The 20072-nt window shown below is 33.5% G+C and overlaps 2 protein-coding genes across 2 annotated transcripts; one reads left to right on the forward strand and one right to left on the reverse strand.

Annotated features, from left to right (window-relative positions):
* Nucleotides 1-11415: 11415 nt before the first annotated feature.
* LOC110106233 (zinc finger A20 and AN1 domain-containing stress-associated protein 5-like) lies at nucleotides 11416-12436 on the forward strand. The gene has a single exon (XM_020836046.2). The coding sequence runs from the start codon at nucleotides 11497-11499 to the stop codon at nucleotides 12184-12186; it is 690 nt and encodes a 229-aa protein (XP_020691705.1). The 5' UTR covers nucleotides 11416-11496; the 3' UTR covers nucleotides 12187-12436.
* Nucleotides 12437-12626: 190 nt separating this feature from the next.
* Nucleotides 12627-16153, reverse strand: LOC110106241 (protein POLYCHOME-like). Its single transcript, XM_020836059.2, has 3 exons — nucleotides 16045-16153; nucleotides 15712-15957; nucleotides 12627-13260 (listed from the first exon to the last, which is right to left on the reverse strand). Exons 2-3 carry the CDS (start codon nucleotides 15949-15951, stop codon nucleotides 12874-12876), a joined length of 627 nt encoding a protein of 208 aa, XP_020691718.1. The 5' UTR covers nucleotides 15952-15957; nucleotides 16045-16153; the 3' UTR covers nucleotides 12627-12873.
* Between the last annotated feature and the right edge of the window lie 3919 nt (nucleotides 16154-20072).

The raw sequence follows: 20072 nt of genomic DNA on the forward strand, positions 1-20072 counted from the left end.
CGCTAATCACCAGCTTATTGCTGATTATCACTGCCAGCCACCAGTTCTTAGTCGCCGATCGCTCCCTCCTACGACAAATTATTGGTTTCAGACATCGAACGTGTTCGGAGCCCAATGAAAATACGCCACATCACCTACTACTCGGTACTGAGCAGTACCAAACAGTACCGAGCTCAGTAATGCTCGATACTCAGTACTTCACAGTACCAAGCTCAGTACTGTGAATACCGACTTAAGCTGTGTCAGACGTCCGACCCAAAAATCTCTCCCCTCCTACGGCCTTCATCTGCCTTACATGCCGTATTTCAAAAATGAATGTCTTATAATAAATAAAAAATTCATATATTTTAAGAAAATATATTTATTTACATCATATTTAAAACTGTTATGGATTTCAAATTCATCCAACGAATCAGCTCATAAATTTTCCCAAAAAAAAAAATCAGCTCATAAAATATAAAAAAATATATATTATAAAATACAAACTGTAAATAACGCATTAAAATATTCACAAAATTGTGCATTTTTAATTTTTTATTATTACGCATTAAAATAAAAAAGGCAGATAATTGATAATTTGATATTGAACCGTATAAGACTCGCAACTGCTGCATTGAAATTCTATATTGGAGCTTAGTTGGATTCCACGTAAGCTTATTTGACATTTAACAAAAGTGTACAATAAATGAAAGCAAAATAATAAAATCTTTTATTCTGAATTATGTGAGCCGTTCATTTTATTTTGAGCGGAGGCAATTGAATTTCTCAATGCTTAAGCAAGAAAAAACAGGTAAAGCAAAATTCTAGGACTACCGTTGTGACTATAATCATTTGATCATCATTGTCCAAAATACAATCTTTCGATCATTTTTGTTCAATCACGATTCTCCAAAATCTGTACCCCCACTACAAATTTCCAACCATCGACGCTCAACTATAGACCTCAAACTTCCATTGTTTGACTATGGTCCTCAAATGTTTGTCATCCAATTATGTTAATTTGATTATCATCAACAACTGACTATAGTCCTTCAACTTATATTCACCGACTATGATCATTTCGATCATTATTGACCAACACCATCGCTCTACTTCATTCATTCGATCATCATCAACTGATTATGATTCTCCAAGCACAATTGTTTGACTATGTTCCTTCAATAACTTTTCCAATCTACATTCCTTTGATCTCTATTGTCCAACTATGATCATTCAAATATCATAACTCGATTATGGTCCTCCGATTCTCATCGCCCAATTATAATTATCGAACCTCCATTGCCTTACTAAGGTCCTCAGGCCATCGTCGATCGATTATGTTTGTGACCACCATCTCTAGCTAGAATACATCCTTTAACCTCATCCCTATGAAGCTGGTCCTATGACCATTATCGCTCGACTACAATCCTCTAAATACTACTGCCAAATTACGATTCTCTTATCCCCATAACCCAACTACGACCTCTTATTGATTATCATTCAACTATGATCTTTCAACCATCAACATTAGACTAAGGCTCTCTTTTCATCATCGCACGACTACAATTCTTTAATATTATAATCTCGCTATGATCCTTTAACCCCAACTATGACTTCACCCATGCAAATCGTTATATTGAGGCATATTGCATCATGTCAAATTCATGATACTCAATTATTTTCTATTTGAAATGATTTTTCTTTAATATTTATAAATAAAGAATATTTTTTCTATCATCAAATAAATCGTTGTTTCATCCTGGAGTATTCGCAGCGGTAGAGAGATATATAAATTACTGTCTTAGCATTGTACGAAGATTAAATACACAATCAGATAAGAGAGATGGTGTAGCGTTCATAAGAGACACCATAATTTTTACGTGAAAACTCCTGAAAAGGGGGGAAAACCACAGGGCCTGGCCTAGCTTGAATGAATCCACTAGTCTTTGCAGTTGATTACAAATGAGGCCCTTCCTTGGGAGGAGGCCTTGGCTTGATGTCACAAATGTACATCATATAGAGCGCATTGCATGGTGGGAGTTACAATAATCAACATATATATGTTTGCTTGGTTTGAAGGGTAATAGTCGGCACGAGACAGGGGTCTGAAAGATCGTAATTGGCAGGAGACCGGGGTCAGAAAGGTTGTTGTCTGGCGATGTAGGTCGGAAGGACCGTACTATGCAGTAGATCGAGGTCAGAAAGATTGTAGTCTGGAGATGTAGGTCGGAAGGACTGTAGTATACAGGAGACCGAGGTTAGAAAGACCATTGTTCTTTGATGTAGGTAGGAAGGACCGTAGAAGGTGATGTAGGTCGGAAGGACCATAGGCGGCAGGAGACAGGGATCAGAAAGATCATTGTCTGACGATGTAGGTCGGAAGGACCGTAGTATGCAGGAGATCGAGGTCATAGAGACTGTTGCTGGCGATGTAGGTCGGAAGGACCATAGTATGCGAAGGAGGTCAGAAGGACCGTTGTAGTAGGGCGGTACTCTTGTAGAACGCTAGGTATTAAATGGTGGTCCAACATAAGTCTGGGCCTCAGGTGGTAGTCCAGCAGAAGTCTAGGTAATAGGTGGTGGTCTGGCAGAAGTCTGGGCCTCAAGTGGTGGTCCGGCAGAGCAACGACGTCAGGCGGTGGTCCAGCAAAGGTGAGGGCTCAAGTGGTGGTCCAGCAGAGCAAAGATGTCAGGCAGTGGTCCGGCGGAGCTCGGGCCGTAAAGTGGTGGTCCGACGGAACTTCGGCGTCAGGTGGTGGTTCAGCTGAGGAGAGGTCCTCAAGTGGTGGTCCGGTGGAGGTGAGGGCCTCAAGTGGTGGTCTAGCGGAAGTCCGACGGTGGTCGAGGAGGAGCTTCTTCCTTCTCTTCTTCCTTCTTCTCTTCTTGCTTCGGTCCCCTCTCAAGAGAAATGAGAGGTCTATTTATAGATTTCTAAAGTGGCATGACCCATAAATAAGTGAGAGATTAAGGGAAAATGAGAAGTGGTTGGATGGATGGCCGATATTAAATCCCTTGATTGTGGACTGCTCGTCAGACATTTGAAAGTTTATATAGTTTTGATCGTCAAACAAATAAATCTATTTTTTATTTTTTATTTTTTTGTCAAACAAATAAATCTATAATGATGAAAATACAGAAGATCAGGGTCTTGATAATATGTTTCCATAAAAAGTAATTATACAAGCATTTCTTTAAACATAACACAAAATAATATATAAATTAGGGTACCTCTTGTTTTAAACTTTCTTATAAAATTAAGAAACTAAGGTCTTATTTGGAGTGACTTTTTTTCCGATTCTTAAAACAATTTTTTAATAATTTTTTTTATAGTAATAAAGCAATTTCAAACGAAATCTAAATTATCTTTCTCTAGCATCATGAAAATTTTAGCGCTTGTTAATTTTAATCAAAGATGTATAATTATTAATTTTTTATTTTACCAATTATCTTTACATAAAATACTTAATATTATTTATTAATAATTAATTATCTTTATCTTGTCATTTAACTGATTCAATTAGTCTGTTCCCTAATCTCCAAACCAGAGGATTTTCCCACACAATTAGCCATCACATGTGTGTCCACCTCAGTCACATGCACCTCAACTAAACTGTTTGCAATCGGAAGAGCTTCCTCTGAACCCAAAATTGGAGGTACCGCCCCAATTCCAGCCGGAACCACATCAGTAGACACAGAAACAACGCCATAACCATCCGAATCTTTTAACACTTGAACATCCCCAATTGAGTTCACAAAACCTAGGACCGGCGAACCATCATCATTCACCACATTACCCTCAACAGACACCGCCTCCGGCACCAAAACACTCACTGGAGGATCCGCAATCACTTCCCCACGAACACCCGAAGGTAAAAAAGGAGTAGCATTAGGAGATAATAAAAAATCATTAGCAGAAACCGACCGATTAACACCATCGCCAACCTCCACCGGACAAATACCCATAGAATCAACCAAAAAAGCAGGAGAAATATTATTCCCCAACGCAGTTTGATCCATCCCAGTATTCTCAATTTCCGAAGAACAAGTAATCGGTACAGGACTGCTACCCACATTAACAGTAAGTGGGTGAGGCGGAACATTGAACATGTTTACCACGTGATAAATCGAACAACTAGCGCATTAAAATATTAATAAAAATGAATAATGCTTTTTTTTTTTTTTTTTTTTTTTTTTTGAAACAGACTATCCACCCATTACAATCCCCGAAAAAAACGTTTGATGACATGACTAATCATCAGCTGGCTTAGAATAAACACCACCAAAGAAACCTCCTAACCCGCACTTGATTGATCCGCACTTAAGAGGTAATGTCCTCTTGACCGTACTCACCCACCAACAGAGCTAAACAATAGTGGGTGAATAATGCTTAATAACTTACACGACAATACAAAATTCTATTTTTTTTTTTAATTTCAATTGGCGGTCTGTAATTTTGATTGGTCTGTTTGAAATAATTTTCTCCAATTTATTTTTTAGATCATAATTATGTTTAATTATTAGTTTTTTATAATTTTAAAAAAGTATTTTTGCAAAAAATTTATTTATCGCAGCTTAAAAAAATGTTACACTTTTTATAATAATTTTTCAATCATCATCTTTATAAAAAGTTGCAACTATCTCAAATAGACCATTAAGGCTTCCTTTGAGACTAATTTTTTATTGCTTTTCAGAGCATTTTTTTGGTATAAAAGTTTTTAATTTAAAAAGATTACTTTAATAATAAGAAGCGGTAAAAAAGTCGTCCCAAATTAAGTTTAAGGTTTCCTTTGAGAAGACTTTCCTACCTCTACTTAAAGAAGTTTTTTTAGTACAAAATTTTTAATTTTTATACTAAAAAATTACTTTAAGAAGCAGTACAAAAGTTATCTGAAATGAAGTCTAAGGCTTTGTTTGGAACAGCTCTCTTACTGCATCTTAAAACAGCTACTTAATAAAAAAGTTAAAATTTTTGTGCTAAAATTATTTAAAAAATAGTAAGAAAATCTTTCCAAATAAAGCCTAAATCCGCCTTAATCAAAGTTTTCATAGCGTAAAAGATATGAATAATAATAATAATAATAAAAAAAAAGAAACAGAAAGAAATGGAAAAAAAGGTCAGTGGCTTCGCTGTGAGCCTGTGAGCCATCGAGTCGTTTTCATTTAGAAGCGTAAAAGACTCGCAAGTCGCAAATCCAATTGGCAATTTGGACTTGGGAAAATGTGAACAGAGATAATTTTTAGGAGATAATTTTTAGGTGCAGGATATCTTATGTTATTATATTCTAAAATGTTTTTTTTTTCTTTTAATTGGAGCGTTATAAGATAATAAATTAATATTAAAAAAAATAAAAAGTGTATTATCTTATTTTAATAACAAAATAATAATTTGAATATCATATTAAATATCAATTTTATTTGTTATTCATGTCCTCTATTTCTTTGTTCTCCAATAAGACTTTTAATGAATATTATTGATATGGCTCAACAAAAAAAATTAATTTGATTGAATATAATTTATGATGCATATTAAAATTAAAAATTTTTAATTAAATTTAGGATGAACTTAACTTTGATATAAGCAATTAGATAGATTATTTTTCTATTTTTGAATTTTCATATAAATAACTATGCTATTTCTAACAAAAACTTTTATCTATATATGCTAAATTTTTGTAAAATGCTAAAACATTAAACATTTTATGATCAGAAATCTTTTAGCACATAACAAATATAATTTCTTAAAATATAATTATTTTCATAGAACCTTTTAGTATGAGGAAGACAATAAATATGAGAAAAGAACATAATAAAAATTATTATTTTTCTTTTGAAAAAAAAAATTTAAAAAAGTTTTGTGAATCTCCTAAATTTATGGATTCATATAACAAAAAATATTTTCATTAAAATTAAACATTAATGAGCATAATTTTTTAATATTTTATAATAAATATAAATATATCATGCTCATCAAGTTTTTAACGAGGATTTCCCTCCTTTTGTGATCATTGTAAATCTCTGGGGCACAGTAAAATGAAATGTAGTATTCTTCACCCACATTTAGTTAAAAAGCTTCCTTCAAATGTATCTAAGCCAATTGCTCAAAATGTGGGAGTTATCCTTGATGCTCAATAGATATCTGTTGATGTGAACGTTCAAGATACTATTGAGAATCAAAATTGTTTGCCTCTTGACCATGTTACGTCTCCTATTTTATTTTCTATGACTGTTGATGATAATTTGGTAAATGGTTGTAATGTTTAGGATGGTACTAATACCCCCTTGGTCTCTAACCATGTCTCCCTTGGTCGGGTTGAAGGTTTTGCCGAAAAGGATGTTGGGGTTTTTTGTGCTTGGCCGGTTGTTCCTTTACATATTGTTAATTCTATGGCTTTGTCATGCATTAATATAGAGGTTTTTAATGATGATTTGAGTTGTACCGTGAATCACTTAGCTAGCCCCACTTGCTCTCATCCTGCTCGCAATAAATTGCTGGATTGCCAAATTGATGGGTTTACAGTTTTGGGCCGGGTTGAGCCAACTACGGCTGTTGTTGTTTCTAATACTGATCCTTATGTGGATGCTTGGCATTGTGATTTTAATCGAGTTAATGTCCTTTACTTCAACAATGTTAATGTTTCCACTGCTTTGGCTTTCCTTTTCAATGTGGATGACAATGTTATTTCACCTCTTATTGATGTACATATTTCACTTGTGGATAACGATAAGTTGCTAGCTCAAGTGGAATCAAAACTAAAAATACTACTGAGCATCATGGTAATTGGCTTACTGAATGTGGTTCTTTTGCCAATTGGGATGTTGGTGAGGAAATATATGTGAATAAAGTTGATTATGAAGGTCTTTATGATTTAAATGTGATTTGTAACATGGAGGAAGGGTTTTACAAAAATATTGCTAAACGTCGTCGGAGAAAATCCGAAAAGAAATTTTTTTTTTCTCTTTTGTTAAGTCTTCTTTCTATGATGTTGGCCATCTTTCTCTTTGGTGGTGTGTGGTCATTTTGATTGGTGGGGCTGAATGGGTGGCTGGCTCACTGGATTAGTTATTTTTTGGTTTTGTCCTAATTGGTTTTGGCTTCGACTTATGTTGGATCCTTTGCTAGTTGGTGTAATGGTGCTTTGCCTGTGGTGGTGGCTTGTTGCCTTGGCCTTCTTTCTTTTTTTATATTTGCTTTCTTTATGTTTCTCCTTTTTTGTAGGTTTATGTTGCTGCTTCTGTTGAATGCTATTGTCTTGTTGATCTGGTTGTCCTTCGATGGTCAAACTTTTGGGTGGCTTCTTGGTTTTCTTGTTTGCCTTTTTTTTGTTGGTTTTGGTACTCATTGATTCTATTTGTATTAATTTGAATCATTAGCCCATAGGTTTTACTTCAAATGATATAGTTTTAGAGAGCTGATGATTCCTTAAGGACTTGTAATCCCCCCCCCTGCCTTCCCCCCCCCCACCACCTAATTAATGCGTAGGCTTCTGTGTTTTTTTACCACAAAAAAAAAAAAAAGGCCTAAGATATGCTGCTAAGATGCTAATGTCATGGGCTCATTAAGACTCATGTCCTCTCCTATAAGCATGCGAGATTTAGAGACAATTTAGTTTTTCAATTAATGTCCTTAAGCTTTCAAGTATGTTTCAAATGATTGATTTGACCTTATTTGGAGTTAGATTGAATCACTTACAATATTGATGGTTTTTTTTTTCATCAAAATGTTTAGTTCAGCAACAAGTTGTTGAAGTCGAAATTTTGGTGGTCCAGAATTTAATCCTAAAAATTTATATAATTCAAATTTAACTTTGGAATTTATGTCAATCATGTGAATTCTTTGATGACGTATCAATAAAAAATTATGAAAATTATATTAATATTTTTTTGTCTTTCTTTATGTGTTGTTATGCGTCAAATAAGTTTAAAATTTCATTTGAGACAACTTTTCCACTGCTTTATACACTAGTTTTTTAGTACTTTTTTTTGAAATAAAAAAAAATGACAAAGTTATCTCAAATAAGAAAAATTATTACTTGCGGACACCAAACACGTCCAAACGTTAATCAGGAGCCGCCACATCATCCAAAACACAATACATTTCGAGATGTGGCGGCTTCTGATTGACCTCTGAATGCGATTGACATCCTCACCTAAAAATTTTTCCTCAAATAAAACCAGAATGGAGGGATTCATATGAACAGCTAATCAAAACGTTGTTTGAATGGTTTCATATTATAGCAAAGTGTGACGAAAACAATAGAAAATTGGGGTGCAAATGCCCTATTTTTCACGCACCTCTTGGACCTTCAAAGGGCCAGTTTGATTGCTTGAAGTTAGACACCGCGTTGCAAAATAGTAAATTTAATAGACGCTATTTTTAGATTAAATGAACTTTAAATAAATAAACATTTAAAGTTTCATGACTAAGCTCAAAACTCTTCGCAATTTGACCATTATGTGTATATATAATATAAAATAATTATTTTTAAATACATATTTTTCGAACTGCTAATAATCAAGGCTGAGATGATTATTGTGATGTTCACGACAATTTTTTTTACGTGTAAAATAAATAAAAAAGGAAAATCACATCGAATAGCCAAATTAGTAAATTACAATATTTCACTATATAATTAAAGGCACAAAAATTCTCTCTTCTTCACTATTGAAGAGGATGGAATTACATAAGAGTTGTCTGATTCTTTTATATATATATTAAAGGAGTCTTGCACCACTTTATTCAATAAAAGGAGAAAAAACAACAGCCGAGAGGCATATAAAGCAAAATACAAGCTGAAGAAAGAAAAAAAAAAAAAGAGAAAATCATCCTCCAACAAGGAGCCAAAATTAAAACGACCAAAAAAACCGAATACTAGTAAAGAGGGCACAGATACCAGCCGGAATCAGGAAAGCTCGTACAACTAACCAAAAAGCCAAGCAAGAACCATCCAATGACAGTAGCAAATGATGAAGAAAGCAAAGTATAACAAAAAAGCATCAACCCACAAAACAAACAAAGAATCTCAATAAAAAAGGTAAGAGTGACCACCATGGTTGCCAGCAAGTGAAAGCTATCAAGGCGGTGAATAAAAAAAGCCTCAACATTGTCTAGATCACTTCCTCTTCGATTTTCACCTACGATTATTCTCACTGCCATAGGAGAAGGTGTGATCCACAACACGCCCCACCTTCTAACCATATAACTCTTGAAAATCATCTATATGCTCAACGACAGCAACTCCAACACCCCCGTAGGCCGAGGATAATAACTCATCCAACCAATCAGATAGTTACACAATATTGTTATTCAAATTTAAAGCCAATTGGGTTTTCAATTTAACATTAAAAATAATTGAAATTAATTGATAGTCCCTGTTAAATGAGCAACTTTATTTTTTTAAAAATCAAATAAAACATAAATTTAAATAAAAAACATATTACGTTTTTATAAACTATTCAATTAATTTTAATTTCCCTCTTTTTTTAATTTTTGACAGGTTTGTTTCTTTTTAATTATAAATTTTTAAAAGTAGCATTTAAAATTTTATTAAATATTTAAGAATACTAATATTTCAAAAAATGTTACTACAAAGATTTTTATTCCTAATATTTTTATTTTAATAACTACTAAAACTTTTCAATTATAAATAAAATAATAGTTATACTTAAAAAAAGAAACAAAACTGTAATATAACAAATTAAAATTAAGAAAATAAAGGAGGAAATTAAAATTAATCTAAATAAAAAAAAAACGTAATATATTTTAAAGTTTTTTTTAATAAAAAACCAATTTAAATTTACGTTTTCTTCAAAAAATATAAAATTGATTTAAAATATATAAAAAATTAATAGTGTGTACTATGCTATAACAAATCGCTCGTTCAAATGAAAACTTGACAAAATGTTTTAAAAATTTATTTTTATAATATTTAATTACATCATTAAATTTTTAATCATAACTAATTTTAAAATTTCCCAAATCTACTTCAACCCATAATTAATCACCACATTTTAACCAAGTATCATATTACATGGCCTTTGAATTACAAGTTTTAATTACGTCGGTAACCATCTTGAATAATTTTTGTGGCGATGTGAAGGAAAATTGAATAATTTGAGTCTTCCCGGGACCTCAAGGGCACATTAGAAGAATAAATAATCCCTCTTTTGGTCAACCACTACAATAGGTAAATATAAAAAGCTATATCATTGATGACTAACCAATGTTTTAAAATTGATGAGTAATTAAATTTTTGGAACCCATAACCAAAGCCAAATCTATAGAGTCCATCAATCCGACCAGACCTGAATAAACCAATCAATATCAAATACTGATCAACAAAACGTCTGTTGCATGGCCATAGACATGCCATATGCCAATCACAAGATGTTACCCGCATGTCAGATGGTTCGGTTCCAAATGGTTAGAGAAGGTTATACTTTAGATAATTTGAACCACAAATTTTTTTTTTTTTGAAGTATTTTATAGTTTATTGCTCATTTTCTTCCGGATAAAAAAATTTATCCACATATAGGCTACCTTAGCATGTTAGTTAAAAATTTTTGCAACAAAAAAAGATGTTAAATTTGAAGCCTTGGATATATAGTGAGATTATTATTTTTTATTTGATTGAAGTTCAAATGAATTTAAATTTGTGTAAAGTAATTTTTATTTTTTATTTTAAAAAACCACAAGAAGCTATATATTGCAGATCAATCGGAAAAAGAAATCACCACAGATGGAGCAGAAGAAATACCTCCAAGGTTGCCAAACAAGCTAAGGTTATCCAAGGAGACGTGCAAGAAACTAGCATACCACCCTATATTATAACATCCTATTTACATATCTAACACCTAAAACTTTAATATTACATCCATACCACCCTATATTATTTTAATATCAAATATACCACTTATATTTCTTTCCTACCACTCATATATTTCATTTCTACCACTCATATTTTGTATGAAAATGAACTATGAGTGGTATTTATGTAATATTAAAGTTTTAGGTGTTAAATATGTAAATAGAATAGTATTAAGTGATATGTATGTAAAACTCCCTAAAAAAAATTTAATAACATTTCAAATTTCTTAGAATTTTTTTTTTGAATTTATTTTAAGTTATGATCAAAATATTTGAATTTTTCTCATTCATTTATTTTTATATTCTATACCCTTGATAGTTAATACAGCAAATTAAATATCATTTAAATAATTTTTTAAGTTTTTCCTACAAGAGAAGTTTTATGCCGAATTGGTACGATTCAAATCTATAGACGAATGGGTGTACCACGTAGAACTAATACTACTTGCCAGCTGGCCGGCGCACGAGAGAACGCCGGCAAACCAACACATCAACGGTGGAGCCCGGCCACTCCTGTGCGGGACGGCGACGCCTGCCCCGTGAATATAATCATGACGGGCGCCAAGGTCAGACGGGGCGGCTGAACTAATAAGACCCCCTTTGCCCTCACAATTACAACTATTTCAACCATGTAAGGCGATTTTAGCAAGAGAATGGCCTGCAAACCGTGGATAAGGGTTCGATTTGTAAAATCGCGAAAAGAAGGATGTTTTTGTGGTAAAGTGCGCAGACGCGGTTCCATTTTCCTATCGCCATTACCGACCTTCCCTAGCTTTAAAACCCTAGAGCAGCAGCCAATTTTTTTCAGCTCGCGGGTGTTGCTCGTCGCCGATCCTGGTCGAAACGCTAGTTCCAGTACTAATAGGCTTGAGTGCATGGCGCAGAGGGAGGAGGAGACGGAGATCCGGGTGACGGAGACGCTTACCCTTTGTGTTAACAACTGCGGGTTCTACGGCAACCCGGCGACCAAGAACATGTGCCAAAGCTGCTTCCAGGCTGCTCATGCCAGACCGCCATCTCCTCTGCGCCCGACAAGCTCGGCGATAGCTAGATCCGGAGAGATCCGGTCGGCTGGACCAGCGGAGAAGGGGATTGACGCGGCTGTGGGAGAACAAGCGGAAACCAAGGTCACGGCAGCTCAGGCGAGGGTGTCAAACAGGTGTTCGGGGTGCCGGCGAAAGGTGGGGCTGACGGGTTTCCGCTGCCGTTGCGGGGAGCTGTTCTGCGGAGAGCACAGGTACTCCGACCGTCATGATTGCAGCTTTGACTACAAGGCTGCCGGCCGAGAGGCCATCAGCCGGGAGAATCCAGTTGTCAGAGCATCCAAGATCGTCAAGATTTGATCTCCCAATAAAGATTAAAGAGGTTTCTGCTGATGCATGCTTGTTCTCTCTGAGGGAGGGAGATAGAGACGAACTAAAGAACTATTGTTATACGATCAAATCAGTGAGAGATGGATGGACTTCTTTTTTATTGCCTTCTAAATAGAATTTAATTTATTGGAAAAGATGAGAGATGAAAGTCCTCGTAGTTGTGAATGTTCTAGTCATTGTATTCTCTGATACAAAATGGTGAATTATGCGCTTTTATGTAGCTCTCTTTTCTCATTTTATATAGTTTGCGCACTATATTTCTTCCAGTTTGAAAAAAACAAGAAACGATCATCTAAAGATGATTCCATATAGTAATTCTAAAATGAAAACATGTCCATATGCAACAGCTGAGGCTAAGATTGGCCTTCATCTGTTGCAGCGATCAGAGTGCCAAAAGTTTCTACAAACGATCCAATCAATAGGTAATATTTACACATAGTCACATATGAATGGAGTTTACCATTGACTCAAAAAAAAAAAAAAAAAACGCAGCAAGTAATGAGAGATGATTACCTGGGGTTGGGGTTGTTCGTCAGGTCCATCACTAAGCCCACACAGGAACTTGCAAGACTGAAGCCAGGAACCAAGTGCGCCACCACTGCTGAATGCCTCAGGTCACAGTCAATACTGTAGTGAAAGTGTTGCGAAACGAGTGTTTCACCTCATGGACATGAGATTCCGCAGCTGTGTAACCCGCTTGCTCTCGGGCTTCTTCATTTTGACCAAGTTTTTCTTCACAGCCTTCTCAATCTGCTCAATGGAATTCAAAAGAGTGCTTCCAGTTTCTGAAGTTTGTCCTTCGTCGACGTGACCGGTCAGAAGGGCTGGAGTCAGAGGGGCTGGAGTCTGAGGCGACTCATCAACTTGCAGAGGTGGTTCGGTGGTGATGCGAGGGCGAGATTTCATTGGCAAATTCATGGAGGGTTGAGAAGCTGTTGATGATGATTCCTGTGACGGTGGGTTGGTGATTTGAAGGTCAGGTGCGACTGAAGAAGAGGCAGCAGCTGTAACTGCTTGGATGCGCAAGCGCTTCTTCTCATAAGCCTTGAAAATTTCGAAACAAATAATGGTTGATAAATGCTTGACATGCGTAGAAACTACTGTGCAAAAGATTTATCTCAATAAAGAACCAATTCTAAATATTGAGACCAGGCTAATGATGATTAACAAAAAAAAAAAACCAGGATTTCATAGAGAATTTTCTTGAATCCGACATTGTAATCTTAAAAGTTAATAGGAGCCTGTCACAATTGAATGGTTTCAGACATCCCATTCACTAAAGTTCAATTGAAGAGCATTTTCAACTTCTGAATCACTAATATAGCAGGTTTAAAAAAAAAAAAAGTTGAAGCATTATTTCATACTCATCATGATTTTTAATTTAGCTTGCCTAAGTAAAAAAGAAATTATTATCAAATGACAACTTCTTATTAAGGTAAATTCTTCAATATGGAAGTGAATTGATGTATACCATATCATACTCGATTATTAGAAACAAAAACAAGAGTATTTCGCCACCTCCAAATCCAAACATATATGTATACAATATAGGTGAAATTGTGTTCTGTAAAAAGGAGATTGTTTTTGAGGTTGTTCATAATTCACAAACTAAAATAGATGTTATAATATTTGTTAAAATGAATTGGAAGACGCTTTGCCATCTAAGATCAACTTCATTTGATTATCCTCCACCTTTCTAAAAGATGGTTTTAAAACTATTGTTTTAGAAAACTAAATTTTCAAACGTAACAGTAAATATCCTAAAGCTTTTGAAAACAATATAAATATACAGTTCCCTAAAAAACATTTATGTAAAAGTGTCACCAACAAACAAAATTTCTGGATTTCGCCATTTGTTTTGGTGCAATCAGAGTCAATATGAATTTATAAATCTATAAACACCTTCAAAATCCCTAAAAATTGGAGATTTCGGTTTCACACTAAAAACTTTCTAAAACACGCTATTCCATATACAAGAAACAAAAGAGCGCATAAAGCTTCATACATGAAACAAAAAGAAATGCAAATAAACCAAAACATGTGCGGCAATTGGAACTGATTGCAAAGGAATGCACAATGCAAGCCTCATTGAAGTTTTTATTTTCATAAACAAGATATCAAAAAAGAGATAAATGCTGGACTCCACAAACCGACCTTCATAAAAAATTTAAAGGTTCTCAGTTGATGTGGGATATTGGGCTTCACATTCTCTCAATTTTTTATTGTATAAAGGAGGCATATAACCATTCACATTAGCCATGTGAAATCTGTATGATTAATGTAACAGAAAAAAAAAAAGCATCTGCACATAATTGAAACGAGAATCAAAACGTGAAATCTTTATCAATCAATGGTGCACTATTATTTGACGTTGGTATGCCTGCAGCAGCATATTACAAAAGAGAAATATGAAAGAAGTGACCTGTAAAGTTGCAATTTGGTAAGGCTAGAGTAATTGGCCGTAGATTATAAGTCAAAAGGCTCAAAACAAAGGATAATCTTTGAGGATTATTTTGGAATTAATCAATCCTAACTTTAAAGCTCTCAAATTTCTTTCATACGAAGAAGTTGGTCCCAAAATCTCTTCAGCAGAATTAGTCTTAATTGAGGGATAGGATTCAATATATTTAGTATACTAGCATAAAAAAAAAATACAGTTGGAAAAAAAAAAACTATTTGGTAGAAATAACAAATCCACATCTATTCTTAGGTGATCTTGAATCATTCTCCAATTGAGAATAGACTCTTGCCCTTTGCAAATGCTAGCTCCTCTACTCTTGAAAATTGATTGAGCGGTGAAAATAACAAAATTGAAGAATAAATCAATGATGCATACAGTGACTACTAGCGTTCACAAATTTCCAGAAGCGTGTAGTTCAATAAGATACAAAAAAGATACCATCTTACAAAGTTGATGTTCAGCAGCATATTACAAAACAAAACATCAAAATTACAGTGCAGTTAGCTAATTAATTTATCAAAAAATATCAACATTAAAACGAATCCAACATTTCAATCGTCAGAAAATGCATTTAATATATATAATCAATTATTCTGTAGTTCTTTAAACTAAAATTTTAATACAACCAAACAATTAATTAGTCCAGAATACACTACAAATCTTGAGGTAAACTATCTTGACGTTAACTAAGAAAAGTTCTTGAACTAAACTGAAGAGAACAAAAATATCAGTCATTTTGCATAAGAGAAATTATTATTTTAAATATTTGAACATTGAAGAACATGAACATGTGACAAAGGTTGCAAGAAACAGAAAACAATGAAATTAAATTTCTAAATTACCATGACGATTTATGAGAACTACTAATAAACCTTCCAAAAACTTTTCGGAATAGAGAGAAATCCTTTCTCAGGTTATCAAGAAATATTCCAATAAAAGAAAAATAGAGAAACAAACTGATGAATAGAAAAAACCCTAACTAACCGATGCATCCAAGAACCAATCGAAGTGGTGAAATAGAGCTAGTCGCATACCTTCACTATTGATGTTATGTCCCGAAGTGGTGTCCGTGGGTACCATTCTGGGAGTGGGCTCTTCCCCGGTCTCCGATGCCTCCCCGCCGGTGATCTGCGCCACCCATACGGGATGTTCTCCTTGTTATTCGTCGGAAAAAAGCGTCTGACCTTCCCCTGAGCAGCCATTTCCGGGGGAGAGTAATCCACTCGACGGATCCAGTATCCCCCGCCCATCATCGGCTCTCTCAACTCCGGCATTGTCTACTGCAAAAAAATTCAAACAAGACGCTCAATCGGGAAAAAAATCAGAGAATCCATAACAGAAACAGAACATGTGTCTTATGATTTTACCGATAAAGGGAGGTCGGATGGCCCCTCTTCTTCTCCGATGCTCCCGTCTTCGTCTTCTTCTCCGGAATGAAGTGAAAGGGAACTGGAAGCGCTGGGGATTTAAGAAGAACAGTGATTAGTAGCGGTGAGCAGATCGCGGAAGGGGCCAAGACCACTGGGATTTTGCGATGTGGTCACCATAGTCCGCCAATTTTCAAATGTTCAAAAATTGCAAAAGTAGAGGATGACTTGTTGACGGCAGGGTCCCGTTGCAAGTCCATCGGAGGGCTTGAAGTAAGCCACTCCTAATCGGACGATCATAAGTGACCGATGAATCGGATTGCATTCAAATGCGAGTGACGTGTCCTTATTTTAGGTTTGTTTGTCGGCCGTAAATTTTTATATATTAAGTACAAAATTATCGTAAAAAGTAAAAACTAAAAACTAAGGAATATTTACTCAAATCAGTTATTTAAATATCTAATACTCAAGAAGAAAAATTTGAAAAATAAATTCTATTTTTATGCATGCAAAAAAAAAATGATGAATTTTATGTAGCGAAATTATAAAAATGTAAATAAGTTATTATTTATTTACGTTCCAAAAATAATAATAATAAATTACAAAATCATAAGAGCCTAATGAAAGTTATGTTACTCCATAGCAGGTAAAGTAGAGTGCAAAATATTATTTTTGTTGTGATTTTGAAAATATTGATACTTGATTCGATGAAAAAAGAATGTAGTATAAATCTCCAACCGAATTGCTAACACTCTTGCAGCTATTGCGATCTGTCCACCCGAATGACATTCATTGTGCTATTTATGTGGTTGTGAACAATGTGACCCTAATATTAGCACCGCTAAGTTCACAAAGCCTTTTTTTTAATTATTAAATTATCTTAAATTATCAAATTTTAAGATTTTGATTCCAAATATATTAGTTTTAACTTATGTTATTAATTTTCTAATTTTGATATGTTTAAGTTTTTTTATGTAAATAATTTAAAATGCAATAGTAGATATGAGAAAATATACACATAATATTCTTTTTTGGTGTTAGAAATGGAGTTCGTTTGGAGTTGAATTGCAGTTTTTGAAATGGAAAATGAGTTTTTCGGTAGGAGATGCCCTAAATGTAATGCAAAGTATTCTAGCTTATTTTTTTTAGGTAAAGTAAACTAGCTCATTTTTTGTCGCCGTCATTTACCATCGGTGACCACCACACCCATCACCAGTCGTTGGCCACCACCGCCATCGTGGGCTAGTTTCCACCTCCAGCCGACTACCGTCATTTTGAACTCTACATAATATTTATTCTGCTTTAAATAATAATAATAAAAAAGCTCAGACATTTTTTTATACTCATTCAAATAACTTCAACATTTCAAATACATTTTATTCCTATTACTCTGCATTACTTTTTTAACAAATGAAACAACCCCTAAAATTTTTATTTTTATTTTTTTATTTTTTTATTTTAAACTAAAGACATTTAGAAAATATTTTAGTTTAAATTTATTTTATGTTCTCTATAATTGAAATGAAAAATAAGTAGAGCTAAATTGGCTCTATTTCTTCTGTATTAATTTATTTTGCAAGGGATTTTATAGTTGACTAATCAAATTATTGTAATAGCTTAATTCTAACGAAAAAAATATATATAAGAATATTTCGATGTATTTATATATGTTAATATAAGTTACACTAATTCAACAAAATAAAAAGTCATTTAAGCTCATTTTATCACAAATTAAATCAATATATTCTTATATAAAAATTTTTCCCAATTCAAAACATCTATGGATCCATAATCTTATTTAAATACGACCAATAAATCTCAATCATTTATATAATAATAATAATAATAATAGAGTGGGAGTTTAATGTCACATTATTGCTCAAAAATCTAATTCACACAAAAAATTATAGGGGACTTAAATTTTTATACTGGGAAAATCAAGGAGGGGAAAATCATGAAATCTGGCCAAATTGCAATAATACATTATATAATAGAAGATAAAAAAATTCTCCCTTCCTCAACATCGATTAATTCTAAATAGTTTGAAGAATATCAAAAATGGTTGGAGACTTGGAGTATAATGTACATAAAGATGTTGTGTTTTGTTTATACTATTATCTATTCAAACATCAAGAATACACAATTATAAGTTAAGGTGTTGGTGATTCATTCATTGGTGAAGAATTCAAAAAATAGAAGAGAGAAGAAAAATTATTAGCTAATGTTGGGAAACATAGTAGAGGTCACAACAAAGCAAGAAAGAACTGTGAAGATTTAATTAATATGAAATTATAGAGTGTTCATACTTTATGGCTTAATAAAATTGATAGGAATAAAAAAGAATACCGGGTCTTATTGTGTGCTGTTGTTGAAATCTAATGCAATGTTTGTCATTTCATGGTCATGATGAGGCATTTGATTTCGATAACAAAGGCAATTATTTTGAGTTATTTCATTTTCTTGCTGATGATAATGAAGAAATCAAGCATGTTAATTTTAAAAATGCAAGTGCAAAATTATAGTTGATTTCACCAAAAGTTTATAAAAAAATTTGTTGTGCAGCAGCTACTGAAATATTAGTTTCCCTAATGAATAACTTTGACAATTCTTACTTCACCATTCTTGTAGATGAGACTCATGACATGTCAACAAAAAGACCAGTTGATTGTGGTTGTGAGATATGTGGATAACAAAGGAAAAGTTATTGATATCAAATATATTTCTTCAACTAATGCAGTTACACTTAAAGCGGTGTTTGAAGCAATACATGACAAGCATTCATTGAGCTTTCATAGGATACGTAATCAAGGTTATGATGGGACATCCAATATGCGAGAGAAATTTAATGGTTTGAATGCACTTATTCTAAAAGATGGTCATCAAGCATTGTATGTTCACTATTTTTCCCATAAACTCCAACTATGCGTGGTAGCTATAGCTAATAATCAATGACAAGTGAAACATCTGTTTGAGTTCAGTTCGAGAATTATAAATACTATTGGGGCAATCTATAAGAGATTAAGAGATCAAATGCTCTTAAAGCTATTCAGCATGATAAGATACATATACATCTTAAAACTGAGAATCTAATAAGCGATTGAGGAAATCAAAAGACCAATTTATAAAGATTTAGTGATACTTGATGAATTTCATATTTTCATATTTTAATTAGTCTCAAGAGAATATATGCTTCTGTAATTGAGGTGCTTGAGATTGTTAAAAAAGAAGGCGGATGATCAACATTCAGATGAAGTAGGTGTTTTGATTGATGTAATGAAGTCTTTTGATTTTATTTTCACAATTCATTCCATGAAATTGGTGCAAAAATCTAAACAACAACTATTAATATTGAGGGATAATGGATGGAGTACTTTACAACATAAAGTGTCACATTTTTGTAATATTTTTGAAGTTGATGTTTCAATATGAATGATACATACAAAGCTCAACGTCGATCAATGTGAAGAGGTGAAGAAATAATAAACTTATATCATTATCATGTTTAGCTATTCTATATTATAGTTGACATGCAACTTTTAGGGCTAAATAATCATTTTTATGAATTTAGTATTAAGTTGCTTCTTTGTGTGGCATGCTTAAACCCAAGTGATTCCTTTTTTTGCTTATGATAAGAGAAAATTAATATGTCTAGCATAGTTATATCTAAGTAACTTTTCTACATTTGAGCTTGTGGCTCTTAAAAATCACTTATTAATTTATATTATTGATATACGTATCTGTGATGAGTTCTCCCCTCTAAAAAGTATTGTCGATATTGCAAATCAACTTATTAAGGTCAAGAAGGATGTATATTTCCTCTAGTTTATGGACTTATTTTTTTGCATTATGTTCACCGGTTGCTACTGCTACAGTATAGAGCATTTTCTGCAATAAATATTATCAAATATCTTAGGTCAAACACCATCAAACGGTCATCATGACTAATGAAAATAGTTGCACTATGAAAAATAAAAAGAAAGGATAGAATAATTAATGATGCAAAAAGGAGATTGTTTAACTTAAAAGTG

The sequence above is a fragment of the Dendrobium catenatum genome, unplaced genomic scaffold (genome assembly GCF_001605985.2).
Source record: "Dendrobium catenatum unplaced genomic scaffold, ASM160598v2 fragScaff_scaffold_1263, whole genome shotgun sequence".
In the NCBI taxonomy this organism is placed as follows: domain Eukaryota; kingdom Viridiplantae; phylum Streptophyta; class Magnoliopsida; order Asparagales; family Orchidaceae; genus Dendrobium; species Dendrobium catenatum.

Coding starts and splice junctions, on each gene's coding strand:
- LOC110106233 (XM_020836046.2), top strand. CDS start 11,497: ATGGCCTGCAAACCGTGGATAAGGGTTCGATTTGTAAAATCGCGAAAA.
- LOC110106241 (XM_020836059.2), bottom strand. CDS start 15,951: ATGCCGGAGTTGAGAGAGCCGATGATGGGCGGGGGATACTGGATCCGT. Junction 13,261..15,711: donor ACATAACATCAATAGTGAAG/GTATGCGACTAG, acceptor GAAATTTTCAAG/GCTTATGAGAAGAAGCGCTT.